Raw genomic sequence first — 17,511 nt, 5'->3', positions numbered from 1 at the left:
ATACACGCTACTATACTGAATTTATAACAGGATTATTGTGCTCTCTTCCATAGTATCTCCTGTTTGACCCAAAATTTGGATCCGGTCAACCAATTAGATTTCAATAAAATAGAGTCAAATCTTAGCTAATATTAATATCCAACAGACAAAATAAGTGATTTTGTAATAGATAATATGTATGTTTGACCGAATGGCAATAAATATGGATAACACTAACGATATTCAACGACCCCAAAGGTGGAAGATAACATTAAATAATAATAAATAGCAATGAATGACATTTATGTAAATAAGAATGTACAACTCACTCGAAAAAGGGGTGAGATTTGTGGATATTCTTTCTGACAATGATGAATGATTGACGAGCCTTCGAATGTTCAAGTAGTTCTTGGATCCACAGGAAAAGTTATGCAAGAATCTTAGTGAAAAGGTATTTCTCGTGTGAAATAAAGCCATATTCTCTCTATCCAGTCAATGTGTTTTCTTACAAGTGAATATCTTATATCCCCTATCATTGTGTCTCTTTCTATATATTTATAGGGAACACATACCTAAAAATCCTAATAGTATAGGTACAGACAATATCTACTAGAATATTCTCCTTTGTGTCTTTTTCTAAAACTAGCTGTTATAACTCTGACTAAGATGCTCGACCTCGACATTGATCTACGATGACTTCTCGACCTTGGTCTTCACTGACACTTCGACCGCACCGTCCACCTCTTAAGGAATCACTTCGACCTCGGGCATGTCTTTATCAAAGTCGTACTGGCGATACGTGGCCGTCCGCGAGTGCCTCCTCAATGTTAACATGCTTTGATCATGTCAGAGGTGATTTTTGACCCATACATCTCCATTATCGATTAGCTCCAACCAGTAAGAATCTCTTTCTCTTCTGTAATACTTATGCTATTTTCCTTACTGTATTACCACAATTTTCTGGTCCTCTATTATCAAAAGTTCAATAACGTTGGGTTAATATAATTATTTGTGTCCTGGATAGAATATAAATTCAATTGCTTAGCCTATTAATATAAATAAATTTTAGGTTAAATACTCAGTACTTTTTATATCGTAACATATGGCTTCAGTAGTGACAGCGACACTGAACTCTATCAGGATTGCAAAATTAATCTTTAGTTATGCAATAAATAGTTTATGATTTCCATGCATAATATGCACCAATCAAAATGGCATGGAGGGCCGCTATGACATCAACAATTAAATTTTAAATACCAAAATACATATGGGATTACCAATCAAGTGAGGAAGATAATCCTGAAACACAACAAATAGAGAAACTTTTGTGGTATACTAGTTTTCAAGACTCTGTTGGTAATCAGAGGCACGTGCTTAAATAAGCAGCCATCCTGTAACCCCATAGTTGGTTAGAATCTAAGAGTCCGACCTTATCTAGGAAAGCTTATTAAATATTGTACCAAATGTTATTAATTTAATACATATAAATAAAATGGGCCGTACGTAAACTTAATGGAAAATCTAACCATTGCGACTATATATAATTAAATGCATTAGCTCAGTCTCTTAGCTTTCAAACAGCAAATACTAATATTGTTTCATTAGTAGTGTCGTTGCAGTGCTTACAACAACGAAATGGGAGAAGACGAACAAAAGAACGAAATCGTGATAAGTTCCAGTCTCTCCAACTCCAATAGAATCCACTCCAATAGAATCTATTCCGATGATCATCTGACTTTAACTGTTGAAGTTCCTGAAACTCATCATCAGATTGGCCAAGGTAACAAATTAATATGCTTTGATGAAATTACGTATTTTATTGTTGGAATTTAAAAACCATTTTATAGCACCAATTAAAAGATCAGACACTGAGCTGAAGTGTGTGTGTGTATATATATATATTCCAAAGGGTGCAAGAGCACGTACCTTCGTTTTCTCCACTCTAAACTCAGAGGCGAATCTAGGATTTCTAGTACATGCGTGCACTACTAAAAAAATAGAGAAAAAAGTGTATCTAATGGGGTTTGATCCCTATGCCTCTTGGACAATAACTCAACATTCAACCAAGTACACCATTCAATTAATCTAATTTAATCTAACATGGGTGTCAACAGTTAATATTATACTAATTTAAGAAAATATGTACATAAAATATCTACTTTTACGGAGAGACCATGGGTTCACGTGCCCCATAATTAAGCCTATAAATCCGCCCCTGTCTAAACTAGTCGCTATCTTTCTTTAAAATAAAAATAAAAAGTTAGTATAGGAGTACTATATTGGTTTCTTCCATTGAACTCACTAGTCTTGGTAAGAGCTATGGTCATGGTGTTTTTAAAAACAAATTGTAACGCCAAAAGGATTGTTCAGCCCTTTACTTAATGCTTGAGTTGCTAACATAATACTACTAGAGAAAATTATATTGATTGAGAGAATACTTGCTCGTACCTGTATAGTGTAATTAGTGCATGACATGTGTCTTTCGCTTGAACAATAGTTTAGTTAATATATACGTATGTTAAGCTAAGTTAATCTATGATCACTTATACTAAATTAACATTGTTTGATGTATGCTTTGAATGTGAATAAGCTTTTTTTCCCGGCTGATTATGTTATTGAGGAGGCTTATCTTTGGAGTCCAAGCAAGAACAATAGAAATATGATATTTTTGTGCCACTATTAATTTCTTGACCTCGGTAATAGATATTTTGGAGGAAAAAAACCCATACATGTTATAAATAGAATTTTATTTATGGTGAATGTCTATATTTAGAGAGATTCTAGGGTTCATTGCTTGGTGGCTAAGTCACCATTTCCCTATAAATAGAGGGTTCTATTCCATTGTAATTCATCCCAAATCAATAAGAATTCTCTCCCTCTACTTTTCTCTGCAATTCTCTTCTTCTTCATTTATTGTTTTATAACACGTTATCAGCACGAGACTCTAACCAATTGAGTAGAAGATTTGGGATTGAGCATAATGATTGTCAATTATTCCATGAACTTCCTTCATGATTAAATTCTGGATTTAAGGTAAGTATTTTACCGTATTTTTTCTCTTTTATTCTATACTTCGATTTTAAATACAAGCAAAGACAACAAAGTTTGATTATAACTCTAATGGAGTTTGTAAGAAATTATAACCACCTGAAGTGGTAAAATTTCTATGCCTTGCCATGATCAAATTCATGTATGATTGTGGGCAAAGAATTGAAAACCCGTCCTATTGAATTTGCTCCATTCTCATTCCCTTAAGAGAATGTGATAGCAGTATGTGAACCGTGAAGGTATCAATGGATGTGGACGTGGTATTAGACGAAATTATAATCGTCAGCATTGTGATAATGAGAATAATAAGGATTCTCAAAATAATCCTTCACTCTGTGAAAGTAATATTTGTCATCCATTTGACATGATATTTTATAAAGCACATATAGATGATTATGGTCCATTCATGATGTGAATGTGAAAACATCTGATTTATGAATACATATTTATTCTTGGAAGAATATGAATGTGCTAGTGGTAGTGAATATACCATACTCACCTCTAAAAGGAGGTTTGAGATGATATAAGAAAATAATGTCATTATTATGGCATGAATGGTCATTGGTCACGTACCTATTGTACGCCAAAATATTTTGGCATTGTGATTGTTAAAGAATAACAGTAATGCAAGAAACAGATCTTGCATATAATTTTGACCATGACTATAATGGTATAACTTTCTCTTTAAAAGAGATATTCACCATATGGGTGTTGATGAATATGTGGTACTACAAAATTAATTGAGAACTCTGCAAGAGCCAATTATACTATTTTGGAGAAACACAATTAATTACCAATAAGGTATTGTGTTGTAGTAAGTCTCAAAGAAACTTATTCAGTTTTCAAAGTATACGCGAAAGCGGTTGATTATATTGAGACTATATATAAAGGAAAGATTTAATATCTTCTATTACTACAACTTGTAGCGGGGTATGATGTATGTGAAAAGCTACCCGCTTTATTCTCCAATTTGTACTACATAAACAAAAGAATACCACAATGAAGTGGATATTTATTGATATAAAAACCCATATCATAATAAACTTGGAGTTTATTCATAATTGCACACATCATGGTGTAACCTGAAGTTTATCAATATTGATAATTTATCCAGTTGGCATAATTGGATTAGCCGTGTTAATTCAAGTATGATATGCAAAAATAAAAGAGAATTCACATGGGTAAATATTAAAGAACTAGAAAGTTCTTTACGAATTCTCTTACATTGCTTGTTCTCATTAATTAATAGACCAATTAAAATTGGGATTGAATCCCATGAATGCTGGAAGTATCAAAGGTGAATATGGGCCCATTCACCTGCCATGTATACCATATAAGATGCATCTATAAGATGGTTACATGTGCGATTATTAATAACCCGCAACATGGTGTTTGCGAGGTAACTTGCTCAATAATTTAATTTCGAGCATAATTTCCAGATTTTCTATTCAAGAAGTTCATCTTGATAAGTTGGTTTACATCACCGTTCGTTTAGCAAAATAATTTATTAAGTGTCTCTACTTAATAGCTAAACAATTGCTTATGAGAACAAAGTTATCTATATCAGTTTGATATACGCTATATACGAAAGTATATTATTTTCTCCCCTCACAAGTGGTTCAGGGTCAGGAACCAAATAATTCCATCTTATTATCATTGATGTGCGGGGTATATTTTGATTAATACCATAACGCAAAAAGATGAGTTCTTAATGTTGAGGAAACAAGTTAGTTTTTCTAACATGAGGGGGAGACATGATAAACAGTTGAGAAAAAGTTACGTGGAATGAATTATCATTTGTACATCTAGATCCTCGAATAAGATAATATGAACTTCAAGTTCATAAAAGGATATTTCATTTGCAATATATTGCAAAGCATGGCATACGCATTTGCTGGCCCAAAGAAAGTAACTATATTCTCATTGCAAATGCTCATATTAAGTCCTAGAAGGACAAAGTCTATAGTACGCTTAAAGCATATAGACAAATCGGTTTCAAATCAACTTCTTGATAAAGAAGATGAGCAAATGATCATAATAAATGAGTCAAGTGATCTAGAAGATCATATGACATAATGCTTCATAAAATCTCAAGAGAGATTCAGGTACCTGAAAATATGAATGAAGAGATCTCTATGTTATGTCTTTATGAAAAAAAAAAGGAGGTTGGAACCGATATAAAATATTCGTCGACGACATCTATGAAAGCGCTAAATATATATATGAGGATCTTAAGTCTGAAGAAACAATTCGAATAGAATTTGTTTCATACGAAAGACATATAGTTTTGGACATGCAGTTTAAACACTTGAAAGTATAAAGTCAATGGTATGTGCAATCAGTTTTCGATATCCTATATGTCTAGCATGACATGAAAACTTGATGTAAATCTAAACCCTATTTATAGGGCTTATTGACTATACTTATATGGAAATCCATGAATGATTTAAAATGCTGATAGCATATGCAATTCTTGGAGAATTTTTTGGTCACGAATGACCACATCCTAAGTGCAATTTGTGCACAAAGGTATCTTGCTATAACTACAAGCATGATAATGTGATAGCGAGGATTTTCAAGGTGCTCTGATTTGTTTATCAAATATCTACCAAAGATCTTTTGAAGATGGTGCACAAGATTGGAATGCAAATGCTTAAGGATGTGAAGTGATGCTCTCATAAGGGGAAGTTAATACGCGTTGTACTCTTTTTCCCTTACAAGGTTTTGTCCCACAGGGTTTTCCTTGCAAGGTTTTTAACGAGGCAACAAAAAGGCGTATTATTAGATATGTGTACTCTTTTTCCTTCTCTAGAATTTTTTTTCCCATTGGGTTTTATTTTAGTTAAGGTTTTAACGAGGCACATTATCTGTTGAATAGACATTCAAGGGGGAGTGTTATAAATAGAATTGTATTTATGGTGAATGTCTATATTTAGAGAGATTCTAGGGTTTATTACTTGGTGGCTAAGTCACCATCTCCCTATAAATAGAGGGTTCTATTCCATTGTAATTCATCCCAAAAATCAATAAAAAATTTTAAACACGTTGGGAACTACCCTTTCTTCTGAGGTTGTTTCATTATTAATGAAAAATCTAGTCCTAAGTACTCGACGTACCCAGCGGATTTGCCTATAAAAAGAAACACGCTGGTAGGGCTGGGCATAATTTGGTAAATACCGAATTATCGTATCGAAATTGAAAATTTTGGTATTTGGTATGCGGTATTTTGGTATTTGGTATGGTATTTGGTTTTAAGTTTTTAAAAAAATTGGTATTAGGTATGGTATTGGTATTTTAAAATAAAATACCGAAATACCGATACCGTACCAAAATATATATTATATTACACAAAACATATTATCAATTATAACATAAATACAAAAAATCTAAAATTTCACTTTCCTTTATCCTCAAAGTTCATCAATTGATTCTAAACAAGTAACAAGACATTTCTAATGATCAAATATTCTTTTATGTACAATTTTCTCTATTTGGGTCGATATTTGGTAGTTTTGGACAAAATTTTTGTCAACAAACATTTTCAGTTTTGTATTTTTGAGTACTTTAATTAAGAATATTAAAGTGTATGGCTTTATGCACTAGTTAGTATTCAAACCGAATAAACCGAAGTTACCGAACCGAATAAACCGAAACCGAAAGGAGAAAAACCGAACCATACCGAATTTAATTAGGTACGGTATTGGTATAGGATTTTAAGAAATCGAATACCGAAAATACCGAACCGAAATGTCTAAATACCGTACCGTACCGACCGACGAACACCCCTACACGCTGGGGTACAATTTTCCTTATGCGTTGGAGTTTCAAAGCACGTCAGGCGGAAGTTTAGAGCACGCATCAGTTATAATGATCCTTAGGATTTTGTCATACTATTTTGATGGATCACCAAAAATTTTCAATATTGTGAAATTTTGTGCCAAAATCATGACAATCACCACAATATTGTTTCGTGTTTTAAAGTTCTGCCTAGTATGCTTTAAAAATCTGGCGCAGGACTATTTTTATCAAAATATTTTTTAATGGGGTCCAAAATATATGTAAACTTTGGTTTAAACCTAAAAAAAAAAAAAAAAAAAAAAAAAATCTCTAGTTTGTTATTTTTATATCTCTCATGCTGTAAAAATTAATATCTCTTGTAAAAAAGACATAAAACTAAAAATAAATTTATTGTGTTTCGCATTTACCTACAACTATGTCAATAATCGACGTCTTCACTAACTGACATCTCCACTAATACGGATGGAGTATAAGACCTCATTTATTTGTACTTAATTAACGAAGGTCTCTAATCTTAATTATTCAGATCTCAAATATTATGTGTGTTTGTTTTTAAAGTCTGAATCTCAATCATTCAGATTTTAACATTAAATGTGTTTATTTTTTTAACTTCACAACTATTTAATGAGTTTGAATAGGTATATATGATTAAGATCTATAACAAAGACTAATTAATTTCATTAAGATGTTATCATCCATATTCATTACTATCTGTCGTCATCGCTTACCATTATCAACTACCATCACCGCCATCATACTCAACCATCATCACCATCACTAGGCCTCAACCATAGCCGCCACCACTACCACCACCTACCATCCCTGCCACCATCATCCTCAACTACAACCACACACTCGCCACCTTAACTACCACAACCAACCACTCCATCACCATCAACAACCATAGCCGGCACAACCCACCATTATAAACTACCACACCTCAGCATCACCTTCCTCAATCACAACCACAACCACCATCACCACCCATCATTAAAACTATCACTACCTACCTCCACCATCCTCAATCATAATCGTCATCGCTACCAATCACCACTAGCTATTATTCAGAATCACCACCATTGACTAAAACTACCACCAAGCACCGCCTCTAGTCGGCATTCACAAGCGCCTCCATTAGCCATCACCACCATCAACTATATATATATAAACGAACAAACAATCTTAATTATTTAGAATTCAGATCTTAATGTATTCAGATTTAGATGTCTTTAATATTAAAAAAAATAAATGAGGCCCTAAGCCTCGTTATGCGCTTCCATAGCTGGAATTTGAGTTTTATGAAAACACAAGGGGTTCGGCAGTGTGGAGAAGCTGGATTTGTCCACACTCACTAGTGTTGAATTTGGAAACGAAGATAATTATGTCCAACCTTTTCCGCATGATACATCTGCGGGCTATTTTTAATTTAAGTGATTAAGTACGCGACTATCTGGGTTAGTTTTTCTTCAAATTATGCACTGCCTCCATTCTCACCAAAAACTAAAAATTAAAAAAGAAGAAATAGAAACAAGTGAGTAACAGATAATTATCCCTGGGCAGTCTGATTATATGAAAAAAATTGTTATAAGTGTACTTCGGAATATCTCGGCGAAATTGATAATTTGCGGAAGAGAATGAATCAAATCATCCAACATAAAATAGTACCAGATCTTATTGATATTAATTCAATGTGTGGGATTCCAACTTACATAATATAACAATAAATTCTACTTAGATGTTCATACCTGAACCAACGCCTACACTTACTATATTCATTCCCAATATGACAATAAGAACTTACTGCTTTCTTCTTTTTCCCAAAACAAGAAATCACGACTGAAATTATTGGTCGACAGTTATTCGCACATTGTATTGAATGAGGCTCTTTTAGCACAGCCTAAACACTTCGTTGATGGGAAAGAAAAGGAGAGGATAGATGAAGGAAAGAACTGTTAACAATAATAACTAAAAAACTTGGTGAGTATTATTCTCACTATACGGAATTCCCAAGCTTGAGACCGTGATATCGCCTAATACCCACTTGCGCTAGGCATGCCAACGTGAATAAAGTAATTAACCAATTTTTAATATTCAATACAAAGTGATGACATTTAGCGAGAAATAAGCTCAAAATTTAACACAGAATGAATAAAAGCAATGCGATACTAACTATTCTCAGAAATTCGGAGTCACAAGTACATAAGCTACTAGAATGCTACATACATGGTCTGAAACAAGTACAACTGTTTGAAACTAGATAAACAGTAGGATAGATAAAGAAGGGGACTTCGGGGCTGCGGACACCGTGCAACTACACCTCAAGTATCCAACTGTGGCTGAATCCGAGCAGAAAAACCATTGGAAGCCGCTAGGATCAGCACCAGTATATGCACAAGAGTACAGTGTGAGTACAACCGACCAAGTGTACTGCGTAAGTGTCGAGCCTAACCTCGACGAGATATTGACGAGTCTATGACAAGACACCTACATATAACGGGGAGGGGACATGCGAAAGGGGAAATATCATGAGAACTACAAGCATGAAATCGCCAACTAACATCTTCCGAGATAAATAACAATATAACCAAGTAAATCACCAAATCCGAAAATCAATTAAGGCAATAAAATAAAGATGGCACGACATCACCGTTCGTGCTTTTATTCTCGTACTCACCAAGTAATATCATAAATAAAATGGCACGATATCATCTTTCGTGCTTTTACTCATCGGCACGATATCATCCTTTGCTCTTTTACTCTCAAATCTCTCAATATAGGATAATGAATGTAAATAAGGCACGACAACACCCTTCGTGCTTTTCTCCCTTCCTCACGAAGCAACAATACAACTTCGGATAATAAAAGCAAGACGAAAAATAATTTCATTTCAATTATAGTGCCATGATATCAAACTCAACTTTCAAAATATCCAACATCTTTGAAATAAACAATAAATACGAAAAGAATAATTAGAAGAAGTAATAATCTGATCTAAGCATGGAAAATATAGTCAATGAAACAATATAATATACAAAGAAACAATTTACAGCCGCAAGCTTTAACCCAATGACAACACACAGATACTCGTCACCTCACATATATATTGTCCCCCACACATAATAGTTAATACACGTAGCAAGTAGACCAACAAGTCCTAATCCCTCAACTCAAGGTTAATCACGATACTTACCTTGCTTAACAACCAAATCAAGGCACAATCACGGCTTTTCCTCTAGAATTAGCCTCCAAATCAGTCAAATATAGTCAATTATAGTTCAAATAATTCAAAATAAGCTTTAGAAACTACCCATGAGTGAAAAAGATTCAATCTTTAATGATCTCAAAAAAAGTCAACAAAGTCAATCCCGGACCCGCTTGGTCAAAATCCGATATTCGGACCAAAACCTAATTATCCATTTACCCCCAAGCCCCGATTATGTAATTAGTTTCGAAATTTGACCTCAATTTGAGGTCAAAATCTCAATTTCTCAAAATTTCCAATTTCTACCTAAATCCCTAATTTCTACCATGAAAAAGCTTAGATTAAATGTTAAAATCAATAGGTGTTTATGGAAATGTAAAGAAACAAGTTAAAATAGACTAACCAATGAAGTTGGAATGAAAAATCTCTTCAAAATCGCCTCTAGGCCGAGCTCAAACTTGAAAATGGTACAAAATGACTCAATCCTCCTTTTGAAAGTTCATAACACTGGGCATCAGGTGTTTTTCGCGTTCACTAAGTAGGTGACGCGATTGCGAAGCGCAGCGGCCAAACAGGCCTTCGCGTTCGCTAGATACCCACCGCGTTCACGATGGCCTCACCTCCTGGCCTTCGTTTTCGCGAGCCTAGGCTTGCGTTCATGAGCCTAGGCCCGCGTTCACCTAGAGTACTGCCCAGCCTGCTCCCCAGATGCCACAACCCATCGCGTTCACGAGGTAACAGTCGGGTTCGCGAAGGGTAATTAAACCCTCCACTGTTCCGCGTTCGCGACCGTATCCTCGCGTTCGCATAGAAAGAATCCACCCCAACCCTAAGTTCTCCCTTTGCGATCGCGAGAGTAGCTTCGGGATCGCGAAGCATATGACATCAGACACCAGAGAACAGGTGAAAGCGGCAACTTTTTAAGTTCAAAATGGTACGTAGCCTATCCGAAACTCACCCGAGCCCTTTAGGCTCCAAACCAAACATGCACACAAGTGTAATAACATCATATGAACTCGCTAGCACGATCAAAATACCAAAATAACACTTAGAACTACGAATCAAACATCAAAATGCATGAAATCTTCAAAGAAACTCAAGAACTTCAAGAATCACAACCGAGCGTCCGAATCCTATCAAACCAACTCCGATTTGCACTAAATTTTGCAGACAAGGTTTAAATAGTAAAATGAACCTATACCGGGTCCCCGAATCAAAATCCGAACTCGGTAGCCATAAAGTCAACCTACGATTAAACCTAGGAAATTTTAAACCTTCAAGTAACTATCTTTCGACACAACACGTCAAATTAAGTTAGGGACTTTCGTATTCAATTCCGGACATATGCCCAAGGCCAAAATTACAATACGGCCCCTCAGGACCATCAAAATACCGATCCGGGGTTGTTGACATAAAATATTGGCCGTAGTCAACTCAAGTTATTTTTAAAGCCAAAAATCATATTTTCTTCAAATTTTTATATAAAATCCTTTCGGAAAAAAGACATGGACTGTGCATGAAAATTGAGTAATATTAAATGGAGAAAATAAAGGTATCGGAATACGGAAATAAGGGCTAGAACTCAAAATGACCAATCGGATCATCACAACTATCCAAGACCATATAAGAAGACCGATCCCAACACTCTGCAGGGCAGGGCCTACTAATTGGACATGAACAGTACTCCAATGATTCAATTCAAAGTAGAATTAAAATGATTCTCTCCAGGTTTCTGTTGTTACAATTTCATCCAGAATATCAATAGGTCTTCAAGTTTGATTATATGTCCACCACTAGTTTTTGGCATGTAACGTGTTGTTTAGCTCCTATAATTATTTCTTTCGATTTAGAGTACATGTCCTGTGTATTTGTATGAGCATTATCAACAGCAACTAGTGTATGCAATACACTATCTACCTCCATCGAACTTTGTCCAGGATCCTTTTTCAATATTAATTTTGTCTTCCATAGAATTTCTAGCTCATTCAACATCCCCCTTCTTGCTTAAATATTAGAGTCTACAGAAACGCATGACCCCAAACATTTTTTGGTTCAAGACCCTGGATGCAACAAGAGCTTTTTTGATGCAACTTTTGCCATTTCAACATATTTGTGAACTCTGCAAGTAGAAAATACTGCAATCCAGATTAAATAATATCTGGCTCTAAGGGCATACATCTATTTACAAGTCTCGTCCAATCAACCAGCTCTCTAAATTATCCTATTCCTCATCAAACCACTAAACGAAGTATTGCAAGACCCTGCATTCCTCCAACATTTTCTCAAACAACACCAATGCCTTACTTACCCGCCCAATTTAACAACACCCAAGTATCAAAACGTTCCGTACACACGCATTTTGAACTTTGTTTCTTTCAGGATTTTCAACAAACAATTGCAATGCAAAGTCTGTTGACCCAATCTGCACACATATTTCAACCAAACAAACCCTCACAAATATATATGTAACGCTCTTCTTAGCCAGGTTCACAATCTCAAACTTCTGTTTCGGAGGTACGCTCAAGGCTGGTGAAATTGACAGAGTGGATACAAGAACAGAATATGAGCAAATGTGTTTGAATATACTTGTGTACTGAAATTAATCAAATGTGTCAAATTCAAATAGAAGAGTTTTAGATGGGAAACCTGATCAATACTTGCATGAGAGTGCATAGATTAGAGTTAGGCTATTTCCCATTTTCTTATGTTTTACATTCTTCACCATAGAGTCCATAATCATAAGCACTTCAATGGAAAGCAGCCTCTTCATCTGGCTTTCTCCGGTCCCAACCATTGACGTTGCAGATGCACTCATTTCAGATTTTGATGTCGAGTTACTCATTATGCCCATAATTTTCTCGCCCATGTAGGTGCCACCGTGAACATCCACTCTCCGTTAGTCTTCTTCACAGCCTTTTGTTCATGTCTTCCCTATGTTTGTATTGAATACAGAGTGATATCGCGCCAATATGTAGCCCGCGTGACTTTGAACGAAATCACGTGCCTCTAACCAAATTTGGATCATGATATTACAACAGATAATTGTAGGAGTTACTGAAGAAAGAAAATGAGCACATGTCATGTGTTTCGTATATTTATCTGTTTGTCGAAACCGTTGTAATTTGTGTTCTCTGACTCATGTGTTTTGCAAAATGTAGATTCATCCTTTCAGGTGGGAGTTCTTCTGTGTACTGGTATGAACAGCGCTTACGCGCTAGGATATGCTGGTGCAGTCATGGTACCTTTGGGATGGATTGGAGGTGTGATTGGTCTGATGTTAGCAGCAGTGATATCATTATATGCTAATGCTCTGATTGCCAAGATCCATGAATATGGGGGAAAGAGGCATATCAGATATAGAGACCTTGCAGGATTCATGTATGGTACGAGAAAAATCACGAAAACATTATCAATAGATAGCCTAGCTCAGTATGAAATTTTGGTTTATTTGACTTAGTTAATTAATTGGAATGTCGGATGATGCAGGTCGGATAGCTTTTGTAGTTGTCTGGGGATTACAGTATGCAAATCTTTTCTTGATAAATATTGGATTTATCATTTTGGGTGGACAGTCGTTAAAGGTAAGATGTTCTATATTATGAGGATTTGTCATATTAATGGGCTAGTTTTAGCTTGTTGTTACTTTACCTAACCTTCCTCCTCTATTTGGGTTGGGAATCGGCAATGTGAGCAAGCTCATACAAGCGTAGTTACAATGAGAAAAGAATTTGTGTAGGCTGTATCTGCTAATTAGGTTAAGTTTTAGCTATAACACTATGTTTACTTTTTGTTCAATGTTTGCTAGGAGTCTTTCAGTCTTGTTAGAGATTTATAGACCAAATAAAAATATATAGGCTTCTAATGTAAGAAAAACTAAAATTTTGTAATATTGGACAATGACCGGCTTTAATGATGGAGCCACATGAACATTGAAGATTCATATAGCCAATTCGAACCTTTTTGAAATTGAGGCACAGTAATAATTGTTGGTTGTTATCATCGTCGTTAAAGGTAAGAAAATATCCTTAACCTTTTTCCTTGCCTTACTATCTTTGTGTCACTAAGATACCTGTGAGAGCTCGCCACAGTAATTTCAGAGTCTGGTCCCTCCTCATTCCTACTAAATCTCCTTTTTCTATTCCAAAAGGGGGTGAAGTTGAGAAAAAAAGAGATGATGAATAAGAGGAGAAAGGGGAGGTTGCTAGAAAGCTATAGACCGCAACTTGAAGTATTTGTTAAGATGAAATTGATCTTGAAATGTTACCTTGTTTGGTCAAGTGGTAGAAATGATTCTGAATGAAGGTATATGATTCACAGGCTTTCTATGTTCTCTTTAGAGATGATGATGGGATGAAGTTGCCCTACTTCACAGCAATCGCTGGATTGGGATGTGTTCTTTTTGCCATAGCTGTACCGCATTTGTCAAGTTTAAGGGCTTGGTTGGCGGCTTCAACATTCTTCAGTCTAGTCTATATCACTATAACCTTTGTTTTATCTCTTAAAGACGGTATGCATGTCTCTCTTTCTCCCCCCCCAGTGTGATCTGACTACATCAGAAGTGTGACATTAATTTATTGAAGTTTTATATATGCTCAATGTTTGTTCAAATATTAATGAAGGAACCAATGCTGTGAAGTTAACTATCACTGGGCTAATTTTTGCTAGTTATTGATATTCTTGGAGCCTCTTCTTTCCTGGTGTAATTTATCCGTGATATGAAAGGGCAAATACATAAAATGAATGTTATCTCACTAATTTTCTGTTGTCAGCTAATATATGAGAACAGAAGTTACTATACCAATTTGAATCTCTTTAGTTCTAGTAACAAAGATTAGCAACGTTAAAAAAATAAAATAATGTAACTGGAATCATGCCTCCTTCAGAGAATGGGATTTTTATTGGTGTCATCAGACAGTTTGAACTGAGTATTAAAAGGAAATGCTAGAGGGAGCTTGTCTGATTATTGCACTCAGCAAAGCAACTACCTAAGCATCCCCATTTCAACATTTTATCATATGCTATTAGACCTGCTATTAACATCACCTATTTCTGTTATACACCTGCTATTAATATCAGCTTTACTATATATCTGTCATAATAATTCTTCACATCCAACAATAAAGCCCCGGGGGGTTTAGTACCATACTACCACTATACAGAATCGGTACCACTAATAGAATTGGCGGTTCAGTTGCTCTCTGCTCTGCTGAAATACTGGGAAGAATATTTCGAATTTAGTAATGTGCTATTGGATTGACTTTAAGAAAAGCTTTTTTATTTTGGTTCCAATTCAATACTAAACGAGTCCGAACTAATTGAATACTTGTGTCAGAAATTCCTTGAATCGGTTTGCCATTTCCATAAAGGATATATAGCTTTATGTGAAATGTCCATGTCCAGTATCATTTCAAACTCTCTTGTCTAAGGAACTAGTACATAGTTAACATGCATCCTTCTCTTCTTTCCTAAATTGCAGGAATGAGTGCTCCACCTAGGGACTATGGCCTTCCAGAGTCAAAAGCAAGCAGAGCTTTTGCAATTATTGGTGCAACAGGAAACCTTGTTTTTGCATTTAACACTGGAATGGTTCCAGAGATCCAGGTATCTATATAAGCTAGAAATATAGGAGCCTTATGAACAGAGTACCACTTCAGCAATGTATTTGTGTGATGGACATTATCATTTTTAGATTTTTTTTAAACCATCATACGTCTCCGTGGATATACTCAGATATAAGAAATATATTCTTTTAATTAAGTTGAAGGATATTTAGATTATGACTATGAATAAGGCAATAAATCATTCTCCAGCCCTTGTATCACTCTTTATTCCGTTTTGTTGAGTGTGCCTGCCCCATTTCTTGTACTATGTAAATCTTATCTTGTCTTGTACTTGTAAATGACTTTTCACTTATTTCCTCTCAATCAATTTGTTTCTGTCTAGATTCTAACAGTATCCTCATATTTTTTGTTAAATCCTTTTTGTAACAGGCTACTCTTAGACCACCTGTTGTCGACAACATGTTGAAAGCCCTATATTTACAGTTTACTTTAGGCTCTGTGCCTGTTTTTGCCGTTACTTTTGTGGGGTATTGGGCCTATGGATCAAGCTCATCATCCTATTTGCTCAACAATGTCAGTGGCCCAGTTTGGGTGAAGGCACTAGCCAACCTTGCTGCTTTCTTGCAATCCATCATATCTTTACATGTAAGTATATCCCCACTTTGATCTGATGCTATTCCATCCTTTCTTGGTCTCAAAACGGAAAATTCAGCTCTGCTACTATGGCGGCTATATAATGGATTCAACTGAATCTGTTACTTTTGGCCTTAAACTATATGTATTACGAAAATAGATCATTTAAAATGGATACATATGATCACACTCATTCTGAACTCACCGACTCTAAAGGCTCCCTTTTTTTTTTGCATATTGTAGATATTTGCAAGTCCAACATATGAATTCCTGGATACCAAATATGGATTCAAAGGAAGTGCAGTCGATTTTCGGAACGTGGTATTCAGAACAATAGTCAGAGGTGGTTATCTAGCAATTACTACGTTATTGTCAGCTCTGTTACCTTTCCTTGGAGATTTCATGAGCCTCACAGGTGCTATCAGCACATTTCCACTCACATTTATTCTCCCTAACCACATGTACCTTGTTGCCATGGAAAAGCAGCTGGCTTCACTACAAAAGAAGTGGCATTGGCTAAATATTGTCTTCTTTGGTTTCGCATCTGCAACTGTTTTAGTAGCTGCGTTCAGGCTCATTGCAGTGGACTCAAAAACTTATCATATGTTTGCAGATCTGTAACTCTTTATGTGCTACTTATATGATGAAAATGTTTTGTTCTTATTTGGGGACTTCAAGTATTTTTCTAGTAATGACAAACTTTTCAATTGAGACATGCGTTGGGTAAAAACAAGCAGTAAACAATGCATGACAAGGTAGCCGCGGAAAATAGCCAAGTCAAACTTCCCCAATTTATTTGAACCAAGTGAAGATAAACATACTCACGTACAAACATATCCGGGCAGTATATCAACCAACATCAAATATAGGCAAGTGAAATAATCAAACACACAAGACACCAAGACTTAACGTCAAGAGTAAGAACCACGGTACCTCCAACCCATAAAGCTCCACAATATCAATCAACAATAGTTACAAATTTTTTCCAAATTGATGACAAAGCAAGTGCCAAACCAAGAGCAACAATAGAAACAAGAGTGCACCAAAGCAATTGAAGAAAAGGAGAGAATTCACCCAAATATGTGCTACTGTTCAAGCCTCCAAAACTGAAAATACAAACCTTCAAATCCAATCTTCACCGTTGACATCCAAGAATTATATGTTAAGAATGCTCAATTTAAATTTGAGTACAATCCACTGGTTAACGAGTAGAAAAATGCCATTTGAACTGGACTGCCTAAGCAGAAATTTTCTGGAGTGAAAGAGCACAATTTTTCTTCAAACCCTTCA

At 35.4% G+C, this 17,511-nt stretch overlaps 1 protein-coding gene across 5 annotated transcripts; it reads left to right on the top strand.

The window, feature by feature from the left end:
* The first annotated feature begins 1,541 nt into the window (after window positions 1-1,541).
* LOC109209421 (proline transporter 2-like) lies at window positions 1,542-16,932 on the top strand. Of its 5 annotated transcripts, none has more exons than XM_019372680.1 (7): window positions 1,542-1,759; window positions 13,186-13,410; window positions 13,514-13,608; window positions 14,345-14,534; window positions 15,504-15,628; window positions 16,018-16,233; window positions 16,465-16,932. In XM_019372680.1, exons 1-7 carry the CDS (start codon window positions 1,615-1,617, stop codon window positions 16,840-16,842), a joined length of 1,374 nt encoding a protein of 457 aa, XP_019228225.1. In that variant the 5' UTR covers window positions 1,542-1,614; the 3' UTR covers window positions 16,843-16,932. The 5 variants fall into 5 exon arrangements, with proteins under 5 accessions (XP_019228225.1, XP_019228229.1, XP_019228226.1 ...); XM_019372684.1 differs by lacking the exon at window positions 1,542-1,759 and adding an exon at window positions 11,684-11,755; XM_019372681.1 differs by lacking the exon at window positions 1,542-1,759 and adding an exon at window positions 11,781-12,541.
* Window positions 16,933-17,511: the final 579 nt, after the last annotated feature.

The sequence above is a fragment of the Nicotiana attenuata genome, unplaced genomic scaffold, assembly GCF_001879085.1.
Source record: "Nicotiana attenuata strain UT unplaced genomic scaffold, NIATTr2, whole genome shotgun sequence".
Taxonomy (NCBI): domain Eukaryota; kingdom Viridiplantae; phylum Streptophyta; class Magnoliopsida; order Solanales; family Solanaceae; genus Nicotiana; species Nicotiana attenuata.
This window is presented reverse-complemented; position numbering and strand designations above follow the sequence as displayed.

Coding starts and splice junctions, on each gene's coding strand:
- LOC109209421 (XM_019372680.1), top strand. CDS start 1,615: ATGGGAGAAGACGAACAAAAGAACGAAATCGTGATAAGTTCCAGTCTC. Junction 15,629..16,017: donor GAATGGTTCCAGAGATCCAG/GTATCTATATAA, acceptor TTTTTGTAACAG/GCTACTCTTAGACCACCTGT. Junction 16,234..16,464: donor AATCCATCATATCTTTACAT/GTAAGTATATCC, acceptor TGCATATTGTAG/ATATTTGCAAGTCCAACATA.